Consider the following 22,500-nt stretch of genomic DNA (forward strand, 5'->3'; position numbering starts at 1 on the left):
GTAGATGCCTGGAAATTAGGGTTCAGACTGCATTTCTTTGTAAGAGATTTTCCTAGGTCTGCACGCATACAAGGTTTCTTTTTTTCCTTTATTTCCCTTTATAGTAAAATTGAAAATTCAAACTTGATAAATTGAATTATAGCAGAATTACTTGCGTGAACTGTTTCCTAAATCTGCATTTCTGCCAATTTAACCTGTTGGTTTAAAGTCAAACTCAAAGAAAACTCTGGGCTTTGAGCTGTAAATGTATTTTGGCTTTGAACCTCCAGCCTTGACCTAGGGGTGCACCAAATCCAGAGCTGGAGTCAGCTACCTGCGATTCAGGGCACAAGTTTAGCCACGAAGGGGAAATCCCAGAGTCTTAGCTCGGGAGATTTAAGCACGATCAAGTCACTTACTCAAATTAGCTTAAAATCCCAAAGCACTCTCAGCCTAAGCGCTCTCAAACCCCAGCACTGCCAGTGGAAAACCCTCACGGGTGAGGTGGGAGCTTTCCCAGCACTACCAACACCCAGAGGGATGAACCTCTGCCCTGACCCACTTGTCCTGCTGATTACCCTCAGAGCAGCACATTGATGTCCCCTCGCTGATAGCTCAATAATTGCTAATTTTGTTTCTTTTTTTGCTCCTTGCAGACTTTCTGCTTTTCCTCAGCACCGTTTTAGTGTCCTCCTCACTGAACTGCCCACATTATCTCAGTCCCTCCCTCTGACTTACTTTTCCCTAACATCAACAAGCCCAACCCTTGTCTTGTTCCACTTCTCCACCATCACTTCTCCATTACTTCAAATTCCCTGATTTTTTTTTTGGCACACTGCATCCGATGCCCACTACACCCTTCTCTGTCCCAGACTGGGAAAAATTTGAGGTCAGATTGGATGGAACCCTGAGCAACCTGCCCTAGTTGAAGGTTTCCCTGGTCTGGACTGATGACTTTTAGTGATCCCTTCCAACCCAAACCATTCTATCTATGATTCTCACCCCACAGCTCTGCTCCATCCAGCTCCCAGCACTTTTCCTTTCCTCAAACAGAAGTCAACCACCTCCACTGCTCTGATCCAGACTTGCCTCCACCCACCCTTCCAAAGCCTGGGTGATGTGCTTGTCCCTCAGTCTTTGCCTGCTTTGCTCATCCCTTGCACGTGGCACTCGTGCCACACACAGATGTAGCCTGGCAGGGAATCATCCATATTTTATAAATTAATTTAGAAATGAACAGATGAAAATACTTCATATTTTCATATTAATTTATGTTAGCACTAAAAAGGCAATGCTAGAGCTATTTAGTCTACCACAAGGCCATATCAAGGCCTCAGTTTTGATCTGAGGGAACCTGACAGCTTGGGCAAAGTTCTTTGTTCAGACACCACATAACATACCTTAGCAGTGCTCAGTGTGCAGCTGTTACAACACTAATTGAAATATGTTTTTAAATGTATCAGGTTTCCGAACATTTGCAGAATTATTTTCTTCCCCTCATGTGCAAAACCCAGTATTGCAGCCGTTTAAAATGAGTGTTTAATCCCTACAATGTGTTAGTAGGTCATAAAACAAAACTGGGCTAAGGTATTTTACACGGGGGATGGTAGTAAGTCTGCAATAGTAGGTGGATGAGGAGGACCTACAACTTCAGGAAACCATAGGATCCCCAGCTGGTTTGGGTTGGAAGGAGCCTTAAAGCTCATCTCATTCTACCTCCTGCCATGGACAAGGACACTAGACCAGGTTGCTCCAAGCCCCATCCAACCTGGCCAGAGCCTCACCACCCTCACAGTGAAGACTTGCTTTGTAATATCTAATAATATCTCCATAATATCTAAAATCCTACTATCTAAACCCACTCCTCATTTTGAAGCCGTCACCTTGTCCTAAAGCACTGTCATGCAGTGTCACAAAATTCTTAACATCATTGGAGCAGAGATAAGTCAAAAGGAAGCAGATTTGACATCCCACTCCACAGGTTGTATCCAGTCCCATCCAAGATCCCCTGTGTCATCCATGGAGGATGGATCTAGGAGAGATGCACCCAAGGAAGCTCACAGGAGGGCTCACAAAACACTCGTGTTTCATCAGATGGATGAGTGATGTAGATGCCACATTTTGCAATGAAATTAAATTATAAATCTCTATCAAATATCTAGAGAAAATGTTTCGGCCTTTTTTGCTTCATTGAAAAACATGGGTTCCTGTGGGGGCCCACACTCAGTCTACAGAGGGGAAGTTGTAACTAATCTGTTTGCAAAGTCTCTAAAATTGCATTTCTGTTAAAACAAGACAACAACAGCAAAAAAATCTCTGATAGTAAGTATCTCAATCTTCCTGGGCTAAAAGTCTTTGACTGAAAAGCTGTGCATTTCCCATTTGCAGTGGTATAAAAGTCACAAGACATCAGATCACAAGCTGTCACTGGTCCCAGACTAAATATCACCCATCCCTTGCCTAAGGCAAGTGGGTCTCTTTTCCATGGGAGGGGGCCAAACAGAAATCCCACTCTTCAGAGGAAAGAAGGAAACATTTTTGTGACAGTGTGTTTTTTATTGTTTTTTTAAGGCAGTTCTTTTGAAGCTCCTCGGGGGTTTGGATGTTAGATGTAGTCCCAATGGAGATGGATTAGTGGCCAGAGCATAGCAAGGCGGTCAAAGGTGCAAGATAAATGCAATTTATATATAATTGCCCAAGCTGCACCTGTTTCTTTTTCAATAGGAGACCTTGTCTGCAGACACAAACATAGAATATATCCCTTTTTTTTCCTTTATTTGAGTGTAAAATGGGGAATTCTAAACTTGTATCAGACTAAAGCAAGAAAAAATAACCTTTAAATAGCATGTAAATTTTTTATGAATCAAGCTCTAAATAAAGAAAACTCCCAAGCTGGGAATTCAAAATACTAGCCAGAGAGAGCTGATTTGCTACCAGGCTCAAGAACAATATTTAGTTTACAGAATCAATCTGGAAATAAAACTAGTGCTTGCATCAGCATGAAAGCTACAAAAATAAAAAAGAGGTCTTAATAAAATATACAGTGGAAAAGGAAAGGATGAAAGCCCTAGCACAGCTATGAGGCCCTCGACAGCCCACACAAGTAATAAAATAGAATATGATGTAATATAGAACAACAATGAAAGGATTTTAAATTTCTAGGTAGGATTCTGAAAAACTGTTTCCAGCTTTTGTTGCAGAGCAGGCACGCTGAGAGTTCCCCTGTGAAGCTACAACAAAGCTGGTGTGTGGCAGACACGGGCGTTGACGAGGGCAGAACAAACATTAACCTTCACCTTACTCCTCCATCACTGGACCAGGAGCCAGGATATTTCTGTATTTCTAGATGCTCCATTTTTCTGTTTGCTCTCCTGCTCACTCACCCACTCCTGGTTTCCCTCCTTATCAGAAGCACCAAGAATTTTTTGTGCGCCAAAGCGCCCATGCTTTGCCGTGAAGGCAGCCACCTTCATCACCTTTCATAAGGAAAGTGTCTTGAACCTTGTGCTAAGCAGCTTGGAAAAATCTGAGATTAGACACATCCCATATTGGCTCAACTAATTTCAGCCTGTCCAAATTAGGATGAGTCTGTAAGATTCCACAGGAAAAGCATGTGAGCACTGGATGCCTGTGCTACCTGCCATGCTCTGCACCCTAATTACAGCGCTGCATCCCCTGGCTTTAGGCAAACAGGACCTTGTGAAACTCAAACTCTAAGAGGGACACATAACTTCTCTCAATATTCAACGGCATCTCAAAATTAAATTGTCAGAATTTGGTTCTGCAACAAACAGTGGCCTCTACACTAAATTTGAGAGGAGCCAGAACCAATGTAATTCACTCATTGCAGTAACACAAGAAATTTTCCTTGTCCCCATGAAGCTGAAAGCCATTACAGAATACCACCAATACTGCACAAATTAAAAACTATGGATTGTGAAATCTGTGGCCCTTTTTCTACTGTGCTCCAGCTGTGGCAGGCATGGTGTACAGAGGTAATCGGAGAGCTCTTTGTCCTACGGCTAGCTGCATGGTCCCACCAAAAGTTCTTGGGCTGACAAAAAGAACTGGCCAAATCCTATTCTTCTTGCCCTGGCACAGAAACTCAGCTCCACTGCAACACCTAAACATTCCTGTTTTCTCCTTTACAACACTTGATTAACCATAAACAATGATTCAGACAGCTTATGTAATTTTACCTGTCAATGTTTTGCTTCAAATGATTTCTCTGTGATAAATTTTTAGGGGTTTCTGTCTGACTCTTTTAACTCTTGTTCTATCACTAGCTGCAATAGATACACAGACCTTGAGAAGGGGTGACAAATAAAAATCTGATTGTCCCAAAATTCTAATAAAACACATATATTCTTTTTACACGGAAAAAATGAGATTGTTACAAACAATGTGCTTCTCCAGGAAAGACAGAAAACATTCCAATTCCTCCTAAAACAAGTTTTTAGTGAAGCTACAACAGGTCATGATCAGCTGCTCAGAAAACAGCAACACCTTCAGAAAAAAAGACTTTTTTTCTCTTTTTCAGGTTTCAAAAAGTTGGTTGAAAAACCTGGGCCTGTTCTTAGAATGACCCCAAAGGCAGAAGACGTGTGTTACTTTCAATTCAGTTCCTTCCACTGAACATGGACTGCAGTTTCACACCTATGTTATTAGTGCAATTACAAACTCTGCCTGAAACTATCAAATTAATTTGAAATTCACTTAAGGGGCACCTGAGCCATCAGCCAGAGTGCCAGTGCAGTGTGCCTCCTGAAGGCTGTGCATGAGGTATTGGGGCTGGTCCTGCCAAGCCCTTCAGAGCTCCCACCCACTCAAACACTGCCATGATGCACTGAGGCTCCATAAAAGCAAACACTTCCCTGATAATAGTACTTCCCTCTTTATCCAGTGAGCTCCATCACAGGATATCATGAATTAATATTTACAACGCCCCAGGGAGGCAGGCTGGTATCATTTCCCCATGTTTCAAAGATGGGCGAAGGTGAGAGAAAGATGAAGCAATTTACTGCAATTCACTGAGGAAGTCTGTGGTGAGGCAGGGGAGAGTGCAATGCTCTCAGTGCCTGTGCCTCTGCCACAAGACCATCCTTCCTGTCCCTAAATGCCAGGCTCCAGCCTGATGATGTGCTGTAGTTCTAGCATATTAAATCTGACACCCTATGCATGTTCTGGATCATAAGGCTGAGTCCCATAAAATTGACGGACGTGAAGTTGAGAAGCAAAAAGGGACAAAGGAAGAGGCAGGAGAGGAGTCCCCACGTTGCAGCTGTGTGGCATTTTTCTAGGCAGTAGGTTCCCATGCTACTTCAAGACCATAACATATTTTTGCTATTACAAATGCAGTTTATTTTGCAAATCAAGGTGATTGCACACATTTCAGCTTGTCAAATTTTCAGCCTTTCAACCATATGTCTGTCGACCTTATGGACTACCAACTTTATGGGATTCAACCATATGTCCAGATCCCGATATATATGAAGGCCAGTTCTAACATAAGAGCTTTACAGTAGTAGTGTAGTAAACCATAATGTTTGCAGATGGCTGTAATAAAATCATTCAGGAGAGGAAAGGTGCAGGGACGTAAAGCCTTCAAAGCTTCTTCTACTGAATAAACAATTTGATCTGAATTATGTAGTGGCAAGCACATTCTGCCAATGAACTGGCTGATCTAGTCTAAAATGTTGCTTTTAATTTTCTTTCCTAATCCCACGTGTATTTTAACTTCCTTTTGTATTTTCCTTTGTGGGATTAGCTTAAAATTTGGAAGAAAAGTATAAGAAGGAAAAATAACAAAGTAAAGGATTTGGTTTTAAAGGCACCGTCCACTTCTGAATTGTAAATTTTTCATCTGTGAAAAGCCAAAGGGTTATGTGGGGCCTGGAAGATGTAGTAATAGAGAGGTATAAGGTTTTTACCCTCACATGGTGAGATTGAAGGATGATGTGACTTGCTTCATTTCCTGAAGCAGGACTCAGCTTTCAAAGTTAAGGCAAGTTTCCTCCTGAGTAAACTTTTTCTAACTCTAGGAAGTTGGAGTTTGGTTTATGTCCTGCTGCACAATAACTCAGATGATAATTCACATTCCCTTTGTCCAACATAACTTGATATCTCTATTATTTGGGAAGCTCCGGTCCCATTTTCCCCTAACTGAAACATGCTGAGCCAATGTGTGGCCCTCAGAGAGCTCTGTCCTGGCTGACAGTGGGAAGGGAGCACTGTTTGTAAGGGAACCAAAACCAGCATAGGTGTGATAGAAGGTCTTTTTCAAACCAAAGTATTTTTTAAGCTGACAGTGTGTGGTGAGCTTTGGCAAGCTTCCTTGAACTAGACAAAAATCACTTCCTACTCAGGAAAGAAGGGAACCTTCCCTGGGAATTAACTGGGAAGTGAAAAAGTGAACTGCAACCTGCTTATGCTGCTGGTGTGCAAAATCACTGCGAGAGGAAACCCCCTGAGCTGTTGACTTTCAGATAAGTTGGCCAGAGCCAGCTCTCATGCTGCTAACGTCAGTGGCCCTTTTCCTATTGGATTAAATGGAGCAGGGTCAGATAGTGTCTAAGAAACAAGAAATACACTGTCACTCTTTCTTCCCATGCCAGACTTTGTGTTGACTAAGCTGCAATTGTTTCTGAGTGCTGGGGTCATTTTGATAGAGGGCTTGGCCTGGGAGACGATGGTTGCCACAGCACCTACCAACACTTACCCTATCACACCTAACTGCCCTTAACCACGCAATAACTATCAAGAAAAATTTAAAAAATAAGCCAGAACAGAGAAAAAGAATTTTTTGAAAGCCTCAGCACCTGCACAAATGTACTCATGAAAGACAGTGAAGAACAAAGCACAACCCTCAACCCTGCCCTCAGTGTGCCCTACCTGTGTGCTCGTATTTGTGTCGCAGCAGGGAACTGCTCTTCTGGAATGTCTTGTCACATAAGTCACATGCGTACATGCCACTTTCTGTCTTCTTGATCTTCTTTCGGGACAGACAGGAGTCGGAGTCCGTCATGTCGTCGAGGCCGGACATGTAGTCTGGGGTTCCATCAAGCAATTCTCCCTGTGAGGGAACCACTCGTCAGCAAAAGCTGCTCCCACCACCAATCCTGCCCACCAGCCACCCCAGGGAAGTTACAATCATTCCTTGGTGGTCCCTCTTAGCTTAGGAATATGAATAATGAAACTACAGCTGGTGGAAAGTATGGAAATAATGAGGAGCCTTCTACTTCTGTGCCTCAAACCAGCTTTCTGTCTTTGAGCACTCTGCAGTAATGTGGTTTGCACAAACCAACAGCAGCACTAAATTTACCACATCAGCACTAAATATTTCCAAGAAAGTGTGATGGGAAGGCTCTTTGTGGCCATCAAAAGGTATTGTATTATTTTACAGAGGTAAATGTAAGCAACAGCCAAGGGATCATTCCTTTCAAAATTCCAAAACTTGGGTGTATTCTGTATCTGTAGAAAGGTTTTAATTGAATTTTATATTTAGGTACAAATGTTATTATTATGCAATCCATTTAAATGTATGTCTCCCGACTAAAGGCCTCAAGCTATATTTTTATATTTAATTTTGTAATTTGAAATAGGGAATATTAATAACACTTTTTATCAATGTTCTATCTATGTTAAAACAGCCTTCAGCATTAAGCAATAATGAATGTGGATCAGTAAATTATTAAATTTTTTGATATTTATTTTGTCTCGATCCAAAGAGAGTGCAAACTTGCATGATAACATACATTTCCATTTACTATCACACAGTTCAGTTTTCTTAGACTAGGTTTGCACTAATTAATATTAGAGAAGATTAAATAGGCTTAAATACATTTACAAAGAGGGCAGATGTACTGTAAATTGGAATAGTGGAACAGCTGTTATGGAGGTGCAGTGCTATTTATGCTCCTATTGTGCAAAGAGGGATTACAGTCTGTAATGTAAAACCATACCTGATTTTCACATTTGAAACTATAAAACATTTACTAGTCAGTAAAATTACTAATGGACGGTAATAGGACATGGGGGAACAGGCGCAAATGTAAGAAAAAATTATTAATCTATAATCAGTTAATCTCATTTAACTAAACTCTGTACATTATAGCTGAATGCCCAGCAAAAGGCTATAAAAGTACAAGACTTCTGTGGAGCTGCTCTTCACTGCAAGCATGCAAGGGACAAGATCATTTGCTACACCTGTGTTGACTCTGGAGAAGAATTATGGGTTGTACCTGGGCACGAAGTGCTGACCCAGATTACGTGTCCAGGGAAAGACTTTGTCTGTGATTAAGGGCCCTGGCTGCTACCTCCCAAATAATTTAATTTAATCTCTGGGGTTTTTTCAAAGCTGTTCCAGATGACTGGCAGGATTAGAGGACTGAGTCTGGGAAGACTAGTAGGTGGCCCAAAGGAAGGAGCTATGGGTCAATGTTTCTCATCCCCCAGACATTCATGAGAAGAGCACAACTTTCTCATGAATAGTGGGTGAATAATTCCCCAAAAATAGAGGGAAGGAATCTCTTTCAATGGTTTACAGCATCTATGAGGGTCTATGGACATCTGCTTAGAGGCATTCAACTTTGTGCCCGAGTGTGGAGGTGACACCAAAGGGGTCTTCCACTGCTCCCTTTCTCTGTGATGAAATGTAGTTATGCCTTGGAGAGATAAATTTCCCTACAAAGTTTCCTTCTTTTTTTTCTCTAGGATACAACTTTTTATGGACATTATCAATATTATTATATTGCTATACAAATCTAATAAGAAAAGGCTGAACTCTTAACAGAACAAAGATCATTATGCCTGTTCAAAGTAAATGGTACTGCTCCTGAATCCAAGTAGAGGTACTCTTAAGTTAACTGCAGTTTATTTTCCTATTCCACCACGTCTTTCCAAGTTCAGACTTAAATAAACTCTGCTAATTTTTTTGGAAATGTTGATTATAGCTTTGGGCTTTTTCTTCTCTAAGAGGACACATCGCAAAACACTAAATTCTAGCCTTTCAAAGTGGAAAACAGTTGAAACCATTTACCTGAAATCCTTGTTTCCGCTGGTACTTTCTCCTTTGCTGCATATCGGCAAAAGTAGCTGCTCCAGTTGGGTAGGTATAGGCCATATGTGGTAGGAAGCTCATCTGATCTAGTCCTGGGTATGGTCGCAGCCCAGGAATACTGGTCTGGACTGGTGGCATAAAAGTGGCTGGGGGAAATGCGCTCTGTGGTGGAAGTGTTGTGTATAAAGGTTTGGCACTAAATGGGTTCATACCAAATACTGGGTTAGTGCTTTTATCCAGATTATTTGAATTAGAAAACTCCTTCTTGATAAAAGTCAAGTTCAGCGGCTCATCTGAGTTTTCAGATGATGAAGAAACACTGTTGTGTTCTAAACTTACACTATTAGCTTTTGTTTTGTTCTTTGTGGCTATAATACTTTTGGGTTCCTTCATTTGTTTTGGTAAAGACAAGTCCAATGGCTCAGCCTGAAGCTCCTCAGAAGAGAAACTGTTTGGAGTGTAAGAACTACTGTGGGAGTTTTTAGAAGATGTGGAAGAAAGATTTAAAGGAGAAGGAGTATTGCTCCTAGAGTGGTCCAATTTATCAACTGGCTTAATATTGGTAAAATGAGGAGGTTTTGTTAGCCTGAGAGGAGTATCACAATTAGTAACACTGTTATGGAGTTCAGCTATAGATGGTGAAGTTATAGAGTCCACAGGCTTTATTGGAGATCTGGCTGACAAAGAGTCTTTAGTGGGAGTGTTGTTGGTGGCAGCCAGCGCCACCTTGGCACTGGCCCTTTCCAGTGATGGTGACCTGGAACTTGAATACTGGTAGACTTTCCTTTGTTCAAACCATTCCTTCACAAATTCCTGAGGAAGGCCAACAGCAATGGAAATTTTCAGTAGTTCATCAGAGTTGGGCTCCATATTCATAGCATAATATGCTTTAAGTACAGACATGTGGTCCTTGTATGGGTTGATAGGGCTAGTCATTCCTTTCTCAGAAAGTACTGATGACAGCAAGAGGGCTTGCTTATCAAACACTCCAGGTTTGTTGGGAACCATGTTCTCATGAGGCTGAAGGACTGCCTTGATTTCTTCGTTCATTTTACACAGGTAACGCTCATGCTGATGCAACGGAATGGGACCAGGAAAGCTTTCTTTACAGAACTGGCATGAAAATGGAGTGGATACGTTGTGGTTCTCTATCATCTTGTCTTCAGTTACCAGGTCTATTAGGGTTCGCAGCTTCTCTTTTTTAATGTTATTGAGCTGCCTCCTCGAGTCTGTGGTCAAGCTCTGGAGGCAAGCTTTGGCTTCATTGACTTTCTCTAATGTATAGTCAATAATACTTTTAGTGGCACCATTATGACTTACTACTGGAAGACCCACGGGGGGAATATTGGGGGAGGTAACTCCTTGTTCCTCGGCTTGAGAGCATGAATCCTTCATGTGGTAAACCTTCAACTTGGAGATCTCTTCAGCCTTGCAGTCCATTTTCTGCCTGGAAACCGTGTTGTCCACAATCTGTAGGACCTTCTGCACCTCGCTTAAATTGCTGCCTACTGCAGGAAACCCGAGCAATGGTGCTTCCATCCCTACACCTAAGTGCTGCATTGGACTTTGAGCAGACGCGTGAACTCCTAAGGGGCTGGTTGCTCCAAGTCCACCATTCATAAAAGGACTAGTTGCACTAAACCCATGTGAGGCCATAAGAACCTTGTACTCATTGAAATCTAGTGGTTCTGTTTTAATTTTCAGTAGGCCTGTTTGCTCAGACATACTAAGTGGTTTGCCATTCTCCAGCTTGTTTCTCAGCTGTGTGATGGCTGAATTAGTAGGAGAGGAAGATACAGAATTAGGAGAAGAACCCGTCTTGATATTGTTTCTCATTCTGCCATTTACAGAGATCAAACCAATACACTTCTTGCTGCTGATGTGCGAACTGTAGGAGCCAGAATGGGAGAAACGCTTCTTGCAGTTTGGACACTCATATGGTTTTTCACCTAAAATGATAATTAAAACCAAATGTTAATTATTATTCTTGTTACTATAATTTCAAGAGGTTGCATTTGGTATCTGACTGATCGCCTGTGTATCCAGTGATTAATAGTGAAGGAAATATTAATTCTTTGAACATGGCCACACACCACCACTGCTTTGCTCTCCTCTTTCTACAGGTTTTGAGGTCAGTTTGGACCCAGGGTCTCCAAGTGGCAAAAGCCATCAAAGTGTGAGATTGCCTCCAGACTGACCAGGGCAAATCACAGGTAAGCACCCTGTAGGAAAGACAGTCAAATCAAATTTAGACTGTTCAAATTTGATCTGTTTCTTTTTTATTTTTTTCTCCCCCAGAATGGAATTTTCACCGGATATGAGGACCCATATGAGAAACTGAGTCCTGATGTTAGAACCTCCATGTAAGTTTGTGCCTGCGCTGAGCCTGGTGACATTTTGTGTGCTGAATTCTGCATCAAGTAGGAGAGCCAAAATGCCCAAGTCATTCAATCTGAGAGGCTTGGCAGTTTCTTGTTATCTGAGAATATGAGTTGTATTTCACTCAGGGGGACTTTTTATTTTGGAAAAATATAATGGACTCTTCAGGCTCCTGCTGCACAGTGATGAATGAACGCTTCTGAACTCAAACTGCCAAACAATCTATATTATTTGCAGGAAGCTTCACTATTTCCAAATCTTTTAGCAAGACCGTGGTATTAACAGCATGATAAATGAGGATGACTCAGATATCACTTATGAAATACCTTGGTAGCTCCAAGAAGCCAGAAGCAGAACTGTGTAAATTTTAAGCAGTCTTTAAAACTCAGCTAATTAAACAAAATGCAAATGAGCACACCAGCACCTCCGCTACTCACCACTGTGAATTCGCAGGTGTTCCTTCAGATGGTGTTTATATTTGAAGGCCTTGCCACACTCAGTGCATTTGAACTTGCGATTGCCTGCTCCTTGGGTCAGCATTTGGTGCTGGGAGGAAAAGAAGAAAACAAAAGAGATACCAACATGAATTTTATGCAAGAGAAACCATGAATTTCAAGCTCAAAAAACAAAAATTAAATTAATGCGACTCTGAATTCGTCAAGCGGACCAAAAGGTCTGCATGTACATTTATTTGTCTCATCAGCATTGCAATAAAAATCAAAATGTTGGCAGTAAACCGAAACAAATGAGAAAGTACTTTCACATGAGCATTCGATATTTGCTTTAGAATTATTTCCTAAGTCTCTCATCAGAAATGTCTTGCTTTAAGGTATCTCACGATGAGAGAAACAGTTTTATAAGAAGATTTGTGGCTCTTAATATTCCTAGCAGATTCTGAACATGTGGGACTCAGCTTGTTTAAAAATTCTGTTTACTGCATGTGGAGGAAAGAAACACTGTCGTAAGTGGCATTTCGTGTAAGATTTAATTCATTATCAAGCAGGAGAGGCTGCATCTTCAGCATAAGCTGCTGCTGGAAATGTTTTTTAAAATCACAGAGCAGCAGGAAAGACTTGAGCTACCTTTCGTGCCATGTTTTTCCCTGATGCTCTTCTGAGGGGTGAGGGAAAGTTGAAAGTTAAAAGGGGTGTAAAGATATAATCAAAGGAAGCTGACCTTTTTGCAACAAGCAAGGAAAGCCCCATGACTTTGAATTTGGCGAGAAAAAAAAAATTAATTAAAAAATAATTATTATCTTGATAATCATGTAGCCACTCTGGATGCTCAAGATAGGAGGTCAGCCTTTTTCAGGCAACCACGACACAAAAGCCTTTTGCAGGAGCAGGGAGGGGGAAAATGGGGGGAAAAAAAAGGAAGGAAAAAAAAAAAAAAAGGCAGCGCCGAAACGGTATGACAACTGCGAGGGTGTGCTGCCTCTTCCCACATTCCTGGCGAGACAGATGGTGTTACATGGGACACAGGGAGGTTTGTTCAAACAGCAGCAACCTTCAAAGATCAAGCAGAGCCCAGCCCGCCGCGCGCCATTGAGGGACCCGCGCTCATATGTTGCTGAGTTGCATAAACAAACAGCAACAGCTGTTTTGTCTCCCCCCATCGCCCTCCGAGGACTACTATAAACTTTAGTTGTGCCACTGTTAATATGATACAATCATTTTAATTTACTAATTGTAAATGCCATGAGCAAATGAGGGGACTTTTCAACACCAAAGCTACCATTCATAATGCGCCAGTACCAGCACGCTCTTGCATGTGAAATTTCAGGCAGTTACGTTGGATAAATATCCAGGCGGGTTTTGTTCCCTCCCCTAGCGTTTTTAATGATACGAGGCAAAAGGAAGAACCTTACAGTGGATCAGGTTAGGAAAAATATACATGGGAAAATGTGTTTGTCTACTGGAGAAGCCATGGGAAGGAAAGAAAGGAGAAAGCGCTCTGGAGTCATTTATATTGATTTAAGATCAAGCAAAAGATACGGTTCTCTTAAAAATGCTAATTGCAAAAATCGTGTGATTAGGAAGATGTGTGTTTGCCTAACTGAATTTACCTTCTGCTGAGAGAAACCTACCAAGAGAAATCCAGCAGATTGTGATTTTCAGGTTTTTAAGAAAAATAAATACAGCATAAAGCCTTTATAATTTGACACAATGCACACATCTATTTATTCAACTTTTAACCACGCCATTTGAGTTTCCATTACAGCCCTGCTTAAGATGGGTTTTTAGGAGTAATTCTCCAGCTAGGAGCAGTTTTTCCGCTGGTGTGTAAAGAATTTTGTGGCACAGGTCTATCGCCAGCCCATCTAGGACCACTAGGGAAGCTCAGTCACCTGTTCGAGACACCAGCATTTCCTTAAATGTGGCACTGATATAATATTACATGTACCCCATCGAGGAAAAAATGGCTTTGATTTATTGCAGATACGCTGCCGGGCTATACAAATGAGAGCAATGCCCAATTCTAGCGGCACAATCACAAATGATAGCCTATATGTACTGTCGGAAGGGTTCTTCTCAAAATGTGTAATTATGTCTAACAAACGATTATACAAAATACGCATAATTTCATGTGATTGAAAAGGTTACTCAAAAAGTAATGAAAAAATATTAGCGGATCTTTTAGTACGTCTTGGAGCTCCTATTTGCAACACTGCAAAGTAAAACTAGGTGAAAAATGGAATTAAAATTGCTGAGATGTTTAATAATGTATAATTAAAATGCTACAGTTTCATTCACTTTTTGAGGAACATAAAAACGAAACTAAAGTCAAGTTAAAGTGCAAATAAAATTTCTAAATTAGAAATTAACACACTCATTCGATCGTGAACATAAGACTATTAAATCATATTAGAAGAGACCATCAAAAAATCATTTAGACCTCAATTAAAGCTATTACCATTAAAAGATCTGCATCTTCAAAATGCCATGAAAAATTAATAATGATTGCCAATCAAAGCAATATCGTTTCTCTAAGGGGTTATTACAGAAAGAAATCACTTAAAACCAGCCCCCCACCTGATCTGTCCCTGGCTTGTGTGTCACCATATGCCGCTCGAGCTGGGTGCGGTAGGCAAACGTGTAGTTACAGAGAGGGCACGAGAAGTTCTCCTCGTTCTTCTCGTGGCGGTACTTGATGTGCTCCTTGAGGGACGTCAGGCGCTTGTAGCCCCGGTCGCAGTAGGGGCAGGTCAGCAGTTGGGCGAAGGCATCTGGAGTTCCAGGTGGCAGGTCTGCACCCCGGCATGGGGAAGAGGGGGGGGGAAGAGAGAGGCAGGCCAAAAGGTCAGCAAATCAATGGCAGCTCATGGGCTGATTGCCCGGGATGGTATGAGAGGAATCGCCGCAATCTGCTGCCCGGGAGGGAGGGACGGCGCTTCCACCCGGCGGCGGGAGGCACCGGCACCCGCGCACGCCCACGGCAGACTCGCAGGGCCCGCGCTGGACCCCGCCGGGAAATTAATTATGGGCATCACTCCTCCCGCAGACCTGGCTGGCTTGAAAACTAAGAAATACTTTTCCTGATCAATTGGCAATTTGCATTCCAGCCCCAGCTCATTATGTTACTTATGCCATTGACCGAATCCTTCCTACTGACTCTTCTCCAATTATTTATCAAGGCATTGGAGAGCAATAGGCTGGCTACTCTGTCTTTTGTTGCATTAAAACTCTATTAAAACTTCCCAAACTCCCAAGTAGAGCAGCAGCCTTTCTCCTGTTTAAATTCAGCTCTTCAGTTCACCCACCAAATAATACAAATGTGCTGACTAAAAAATCACAATACACTGAAATTACAGCCCCAATCTTTGCTCATGAAATTCCATGCCGCTGCAGCTGTTCTTCAATTTTTAAGGTAAACACCCAGGCATGTAGTGCATTTATAATTGCAACAGCTGCACGAGGTCAGGATACTGGCTAAAAATGAATTACAGCCTCACCATTTTCTTCTTGCCCATTGGCCTCTGGAGTGCCAAGGCGAGACAGTTCCTCAGGGGCTTCAGGGTAAATAATGGCTGTGTCGCTGCGCTGCAGGTACTCTGCTATGCTGACTGCATGCCCATCTCCTTCCTCCAGTTTCCTTTTGGCAAAATATTCCTCAAAGTCCGACGTGCAATTTGCGTTCTTCACTAAAATAAGAGAGGGGGAAAAAGAAAGGATGGTTGAGTGCATCGTCCCAGAGAGCCTGGGCTGGTCAGCATTGTTAGAGGTTGAGCAGATGTACTGGAGCTACAAGGCTTGGGCTGCAGCTGGATCCTTGCTCCCACCAGCCTTGCTCCAGCTCCCAATAAAATTAATGTGGGCTTTCCACCAGTGTGGATGGAAGTAAGGGCAGGCAGTTAAATTAACAAGAACACGGGGGTCTACAGGGCAGCAGGAGAAGTTTATGAGGCTTGGGTAATGCAGGTAATCTTTCATTGCTGGAACCTGAACAACCTTCACGGGGCTCCTGGGGGTCCCACAGCTTTTGGCATGAGCAGAGCTCGACCTACAGGACTGAGCTCAGCTGCCCCTGGATCCCACAGACCCCGAGACAGTCCCCACGTGGGACATGACAAGGTAGTAAAAGACCAAACTTTCTGAGACAGGTCTTTCCTCAGGCTGCTCTTTGTCAGGCACAAGAAGAAAGTTGCTCACATCTTCCCGCTTTTTTTTCCCTCCCTGAAAATTAACTTATAATGAGAGAATGGGTTGTTTTAAAAACTTATCGTTTCATGATTTCTGCAATAGACCCACATGGTTTAGAACATTACAAGCCCAAAACCACTTTGACAGTCCATACAAGAGTTTTCTTTCTTTTCTTTAAATGTAACCTCAATTTTTTATTATCCATGCAATGTCCATGAAACATAATACATGCTCAGCCACAAAGCATCCTGTTACTAAAATTGTGCTTTTCTCCTCTAAGTATGAACACTGCTTACAGGAAAGACCTTAAAACTCTGGGATGTTATAGACAAATAATAATAGAATTATACTAGAAAAGAAAAAAAAAGGAGATTACGATTTTCTTCCTCTAAATTGTGTTACTTTGTTTATTAACAAGTCTTGAGAGACACAGTTGGTGGCAGGGAACTAAAGATATTTGTTTTTAACTGACCATAAATGAAAAGAACAACTTATGATTGATTAAATTTTTAATGTATTTCTGCTGAGGTGAAATAAGAAAATGAGGAAACACCATGGACTATTCTGGAGTTCATGTAAAAGTAAAATACTAAACAGCACAATTCTGCTGTCAGTGATGCCAGGGAGCAACATGGAGTAAACACATGGAAATCAAGGGATTTATGGTTTTAACCACTGGAAATGAGAGACTAACCAGCTCCTTGGTGTTTAGAAATGGGTGAAGGCTTTGCCTCAGTTTCCTATGAAAATGCAAGGCAGTGACGCTGGCAGTGAAAATGAGCCATGACCTCTGACTGGGGCACAAGTGGGAGCCTGCATTGCCTGATTTGAAGCTCTGATCTCGGCGTCATCGATAAAAGTAGATATCCGTCTCTGTAAACCTCATCCCTTTAGCCGATAAAATCAAATCCTCTGGCTGAGACAAATATGCCCTATTTTTCATACCAGCTGAGCAGCTTCTCAACTGTTCTGCAGTATTTTAGTGACAGTGACCAAATGGCACAGGGCATGGGACCCTCGTTTTGGAAGGAAACTTCTGTTCCTATCACAGTGGTTTTGTAGGGAATGGCTCCACCACCACAGAGTTCCTCTTGGTCCTACTGCAGCTCCAGTTACCCTTTGTTATTAGCATGAGAAACAATTCTCCCCTTTCAACGCCAAAATAAAGCAGCTTCTAGAGAAGGGGAGTGTGAATGTGGAGAAGACAGAGTACTTTACCTCCATGTTGTTCTGGGAGAGAAATATAACAAAATGGTGGTAACTGAGTACACCTTATGCACAAAAGCATCACAGCAAGTGTAGGACTTCTTGTTTTCATCAGGAAAAAAAAGAGCTGAGGCTTTACTTTTTAGGCTGTAAATCTAACGTGTCATTCCCCTGTTATGCCTGGATCTTCCAGGTGTTACAAGATGGAGTACCCTCTGGCTTGGCACTACCCAAGCTCCACTCCTTCTCTTCTCTTAGCAATAGATCCAAGGAAAACAAGTTTAATTTTGCCAGATCTAGGCCATGTGTCAATAAGTGAAGCAAGGAGAGGAACTTTTTCTCCAGAGAGGAGAAATGGGATGGCTCCATGGGATGGTCCCATGTGTCCCTTTTCTCCCCCTGGTAAACAAGGGGTACTTGGACTTTGCAACTGCATTTTTAGGATTAGGATTCAAGCTACCAAGCAAGGCCTAGAGTTAATATTAGGAGTTTCCATCCCCAACTCAAACCAAATGAGGTTCTTCCTTCATGCCCCCAAGTCTATCTGGAGGCTGATCCAACAGGCTGTGGAGGACTGCTGCGATATTACCAGCCTTGGTTTCCTAATTCTCAGGATTATTTAGCTTCTATGTCTGTACATGCAATCCAGGAGCTAAAGCAAATGTTTACGTCTACATTATAAACCCCTAAAAACAAGGGGATTTAGTGGAAAAGCTGATAGACCCTTCACTGAAACAATACAACCAGTGCTGCAAAGCTGCAGATTAACACAAATAGTCAAGGATGTTCATGTGGGTCTGGTTTCTCACCAGCAGCATTACTGACAATTCAGACGTGGCTGGAAGCTCACATAGAGGTACTAAAAAGACCCATCTGACAACCATTAAGTTTGTCTCTCATCTTCTGGGTGGAAGACTTGCTTCCCCCCTCCATGCCCTGATTTATTTTCCATGTAGAAAGCCATGTTCCCAGACTCCTTGTGGGCTGACACTGCACACACACTGCATATCCCCTCCTGCAAGATCTATGATGGGTGACCTCACCAAATAAGTCCTTTTTTAAATTAATTATTGGAGCCTGGAGAGCAGAAATATTTTCAGCTCCAAAAGCTGATGTGGCTGTGTCACATAAAAATAAAACACATTAAGGAAAGCTATCTTTGGAGGCATTTAGGACCTTTCAAGATAAAGTGGGAGAGAGGTCCAAGGAGCTTGGGAGACCAGTTATTTTGTGTGGGAACTCGTCCTGCGAGATGGTGATAGCTGCCCTTAATCGCAAACAAAGCTAATAAAACCACAGCCTTCATTAGCCAGGAAGTGAGAGGCCCCCATTGGTACACACAGATTACAGCCTGAAAACGGCCTGTCCTCCAACCTGCCAAGTTTTGGTTCTGTTTTCCTCCCCCTGAAAGTTTTTCTTTCCCTTCTTTAAATTATGTTAAGAGATCTTTATTTGAATTTTGTCAGATGTTGCTAATCAAAACCAGGAAAATTTATCTGTTTGTTTGCAGGGATTTTGTTAATCTGTTCTCTGCAAACATCCCACTTGCAGTAACCATAAAAGGTAGAATAAAATAAACCATAAGAATTTCTTCATTCACCTTTTAAAAAGCTCTTCTGCTAAACATCACATTTACAAGTCCCTATTGCAGAAATCCTCAGAAATATTTACAAATTCATTTAGTATGACCAAAATCCTAAATCTTCACCCTAATGTCACTTCTGCTTTTGCACTATGAAGCCTCCGTGGCTCATTATAAAAATGCAGCTGATTAATGTAGGGATAACAAGATTTCTCTTAAAGTACTTCTAGGAAGTGGCTAGTCTGACAACAGCAGAATAATTTAATAATGGAGACCTTTTCTTTTAGTTTTCTTTCTCCACTAATAATGTTTTGCAGAGAATTTGATGCTAAAAGTGCACCACAGATATTGCATGCACCTACAGAAACTTTCTGGTTGGATGTACGTTTTCATTGGGTTGAGTCTCAGCCTTTATTGAACATCAGTATTAGATCCCCTGTAACCTGCAGGGAAAAACTGAGGCTCAACACTCAAGACAGGCCCAAAGCCTATAGTGAGGCTGAAGAAGAAAACTTTGAACACTTCCCAGACTATCCGGGAAGTATCTCCAACAGCTCAGGGACTGATTTCTTCCCTTTACTTGTCAAATAATGGTTGAGGCACCTCACTGGGCATGAAGGGGAGCTTTTACTCCTAATAAAGGAAATTACAGGTACTCCTAGTCACCTGGAATCTCCCTCTCAAGGTGAAAAAATTGGCATAAGCATTTAATTTATAAAAGCAGTTATTATGCCTGAGTAATCTGACATTGCTCTTAAGAGTCTATGGAGATTGCAGCAACTGAAGAAACATTATTACCCAACCTGACAAGGCATCAGCCTCCACTGAAAGAGGTCTGAACACCTCAAAAAGTGACAAAAGACTTGAATTTAACACTTTCAGAGCAACTTGTGGTGGTTATTTGAGCAAGCCTCCATCCTAGCTAGAGTAAAGAGGAGCTTAGGACTTGCACAGGACATTTGGGGAAGGAATTGATAGGAGCACCACACAGAGAAGCTCTTGCATTTTAAAAATGCAGACCACCTAAATGCAAAGCACTCCTTGGGCCGTGAGTTTGCAGGGCACCAAGCTGGGGAGGGGTAACCCTTATTTTTTTCCATGGAAAACTGGTTCCAATAGAGGCAGGACACCCCATGGACCCCACTCAGGGCTGGCAGAGGGGCTCGATGGCACCCCCAGAGAGATTTCGTGAGGCCAGTGATGAGCTGCAAGACAAGGACATCAGATACTGGAAGGGAAGGGACTAAGAGGACACGAAATCTTCCCCTTCAAGCAGACCACATTGCAAGCATGAAAGAGTCAAGGCCTGTTATGGCAAGGAAACTATGTGCAAAGGAAATCACACGGACTGATAGGGGACCTCAAAGGCTCTGCTAATGGTAATTCAGATAACCATCAAACCTTGTTTCTGAATCAGATGTCTTTTAAAATTCTGTTTCTCCAAGTGCTAAGCACAATTTGTCACTTTATTGCAGCCTCTTGGAAATAAAATAAGCTTTTGAGATACATATGTAGCCAATTCTGCACAGGAACATCATTAAGTACGTATGTAATGATGAACTGTGCCTCGGTGCCACCCTCCTTTCATGCATAATAAATCTAATGGATGAAGAAAGCAGTGATACGGTTTTATTTTCCTATTATTTTCCCCCTCAAGAATGATAAAGTAAATTTCTCGTGTGCTTAAGAAGAGCCCTGGGGTTTTATGTGGGTGTTACCAACATCAGGAAAGTGTGAGTAATAAAATCCTTGTGAGATTTTGGTACCACCTTTTACAGTAATATTTGTGGAGAGTATTACCTATGAACTAAATTTCATAATGGAATGATAGAAATGTACTTGCCCTAGAAAACTCTTCCTTTTAGCTGTGCAAATCTATCTGCAACATCCCAAATTGTGACAAAATGCAGAAGAAACACTGGGTGATGTATGGCATTCAGCTGTGCTGAGGATAGAGTGGGGCCTTTGGAAAGAACATGGTAAATCCCTGAATTCATTTGGATTAGAAAATAGCAACAGGAACCTTTTGCTGTCTTGCTCTGCTACAAAAAAAGAGAGCTGGCTCAGAGGTGATGCCTGCTAAATATCTCTGTCACACTTCTTGTGCCACCAAATGTATTGATTTCTAAGAAGAGTGGAAAGAAAGAGATGCTAAAAGTGGGAAGAAAAAAAAAACCCCAACAAACGATTAGCCAGAAACATTATAATCTCATAAATATGCATTTAAAGTGTGTGTGTGTGTCTATGGATCTATGTAAGGGGTTTATGTGTGTCTTGCTGAAAAGATGTTTTCAGTCCCTGAAGCAGTTCAAATCTGGGGCTGCCAAGGAGGGTGCACCCCATCCTCATCATCAAGCTCTTCACACAGTCTCTCTCATTAAAAGGCCACTGTATCTTGGCCCAGCTAATTTAAACTATCCAAGGTTCACCCTGCCTGGGAAAACATCTCCTCACACTGCTGAGAACTAATATCTCCCAAGGATGCAGCTACAAGGAGCTGGGCCTAAAATGCTGTGGGACACAGGAGAGGTAGCAAGGACTTCACTGCGTGAATTGGTCACTGCACTCTCATTATCAAGTTGGGAGGAATTAAAAACCAGGAGAATTGCATCAGTATTTTCCAATTCTTTAACTGAAAACAAGAAATAGATTGTTTTGTCCCTCCCACTCCTCATGCACAGCTAGCTCTGCGTGAACCCAAAGAAAAGTGATGCTCACTCCATGCAAGGCCTTACCTGTACCATTGTTTCCAGTGGTCTGAATTGTGGCTTCAGGCCCCATAGTGTCATAATCTTCTTTCATTTCCTCTGTGGAACAAAGCATGCACACTTTTAGCACAGGCAGGGTGGAGGATGGCTCAGAAAGCTGGGGAGCACGCTGCGGTGCCGGGGAAGATCCCGCTCAGGGAAGGAGAGAAAAGGGCTCTTGTAGGCCCCTACACAATGGCTTTGTTCTGGGAAGTGAATGAGTTCAGCAGTGCTGCAGGGACGAGAACTTATTTACTTTAAACACGGCAGAGAGCGGTGGAAAACAGAACTATTTGTTCAGAGTAAACCAAGGGCTTTTCCCAATATCAAATCTAATAAGCAGTCGGGTGAGAAAAAGGGATTTTTTTTCTTCTTTTTGTTTCCTACTTATTAAAAGAAATAATCAGTTAACAGAGACTGTGAGATCTATACCTGGAAGAAAATGCAAATGCAGAAGGAAAATGTAACAACTTCTTGTATCTCCCTCTCTATCTATCTATCGCCACACAGATCTGAGCTGTCACTGTCATTTTAACCTCATTTGAGGCACAGCAAGTATTAATATTGAGTGGTGCAGAAATGTGACAAATCTTCAACTGTAGGAAGTTCTCCTCTGCCACTACTACTTGTTTGCATCTTCTGTGCACTGACAAAGTCTGCCTTTATGGCCATAAATCGGGTTAATTCACATGCAAATGAGCATGGCATGTATAAAATTATTTATTATGTATTTTTATGGATTGGTTTACTTTTCATTAACCTGGGGGTTCAGAGTGAATAAAAATAGCTTTTAGAAGAGGCTCCATCACTGGGGAGAACAATTTTCCTGGATGTTTCAGCCTGCCTGGCACTGCCTGTCAAACTTGGTTTCTTGCTGCCAATTTGTTAGTTCATGTGCAACAGGTATTC

The 22,500-nt window shown here is 42.0% G+C and overlaps 1 protein-coding gene across 1 annotated transcript in view; it reads right to left on the reverse strand.

The window, feature by feature from the left end:
* The window catches only part of ZEB2 (zinc finger E-box binding homeobox 2), a 114,165-nt gene that overhangs the window by 4,117 nt on the left and 87,548 nt on the right, over nt 1-22,500 (reverse strand). Inside the window, exons 5-10 of the mRNA XM_036386327.2 lie at nt 21,580-21,651; nt 15,369-15,557; nt 14,449-14,663; nt 11,854-11,962; nt 9,017-10,986; nt 6,871-7,051 (exon numbers count right to left, since the gene is read on the reverse strand). Of these exons, the coding sequence (XP_036242220.1) occupies nt 6,871-7,051; nt 9,017-10,986; nt 11,854-11,962; nt 14,449-14,663; nt 15,369-15,557; nt 21,580-21,651 (2,736 nt within the window). The remainder of the gene's footprint in view (nt 1-6,870; nt 7,052-9,016; nt 10,987-11,853; nt 11,963-14,448; nt 14,664-15,368; nt 15,558-21,579; nt 21,652-22,500) is intronic.

This window comes from Molothrus ater, chromosome 7 (genome assembly GCF_012460135.2).
Source record: "Molothrus ater isolate BHLD 08-10-18 breed brown headed cowbird chromosome 7, BPBGC_Mater_1.1, whole genome shotgun sequence".
Taxonomy (NCBI): Eukaryota; Metazoa; Chordata; class Aves; order Passeriformes; family Icteridae; genus Molothrus; species Molothrus ater.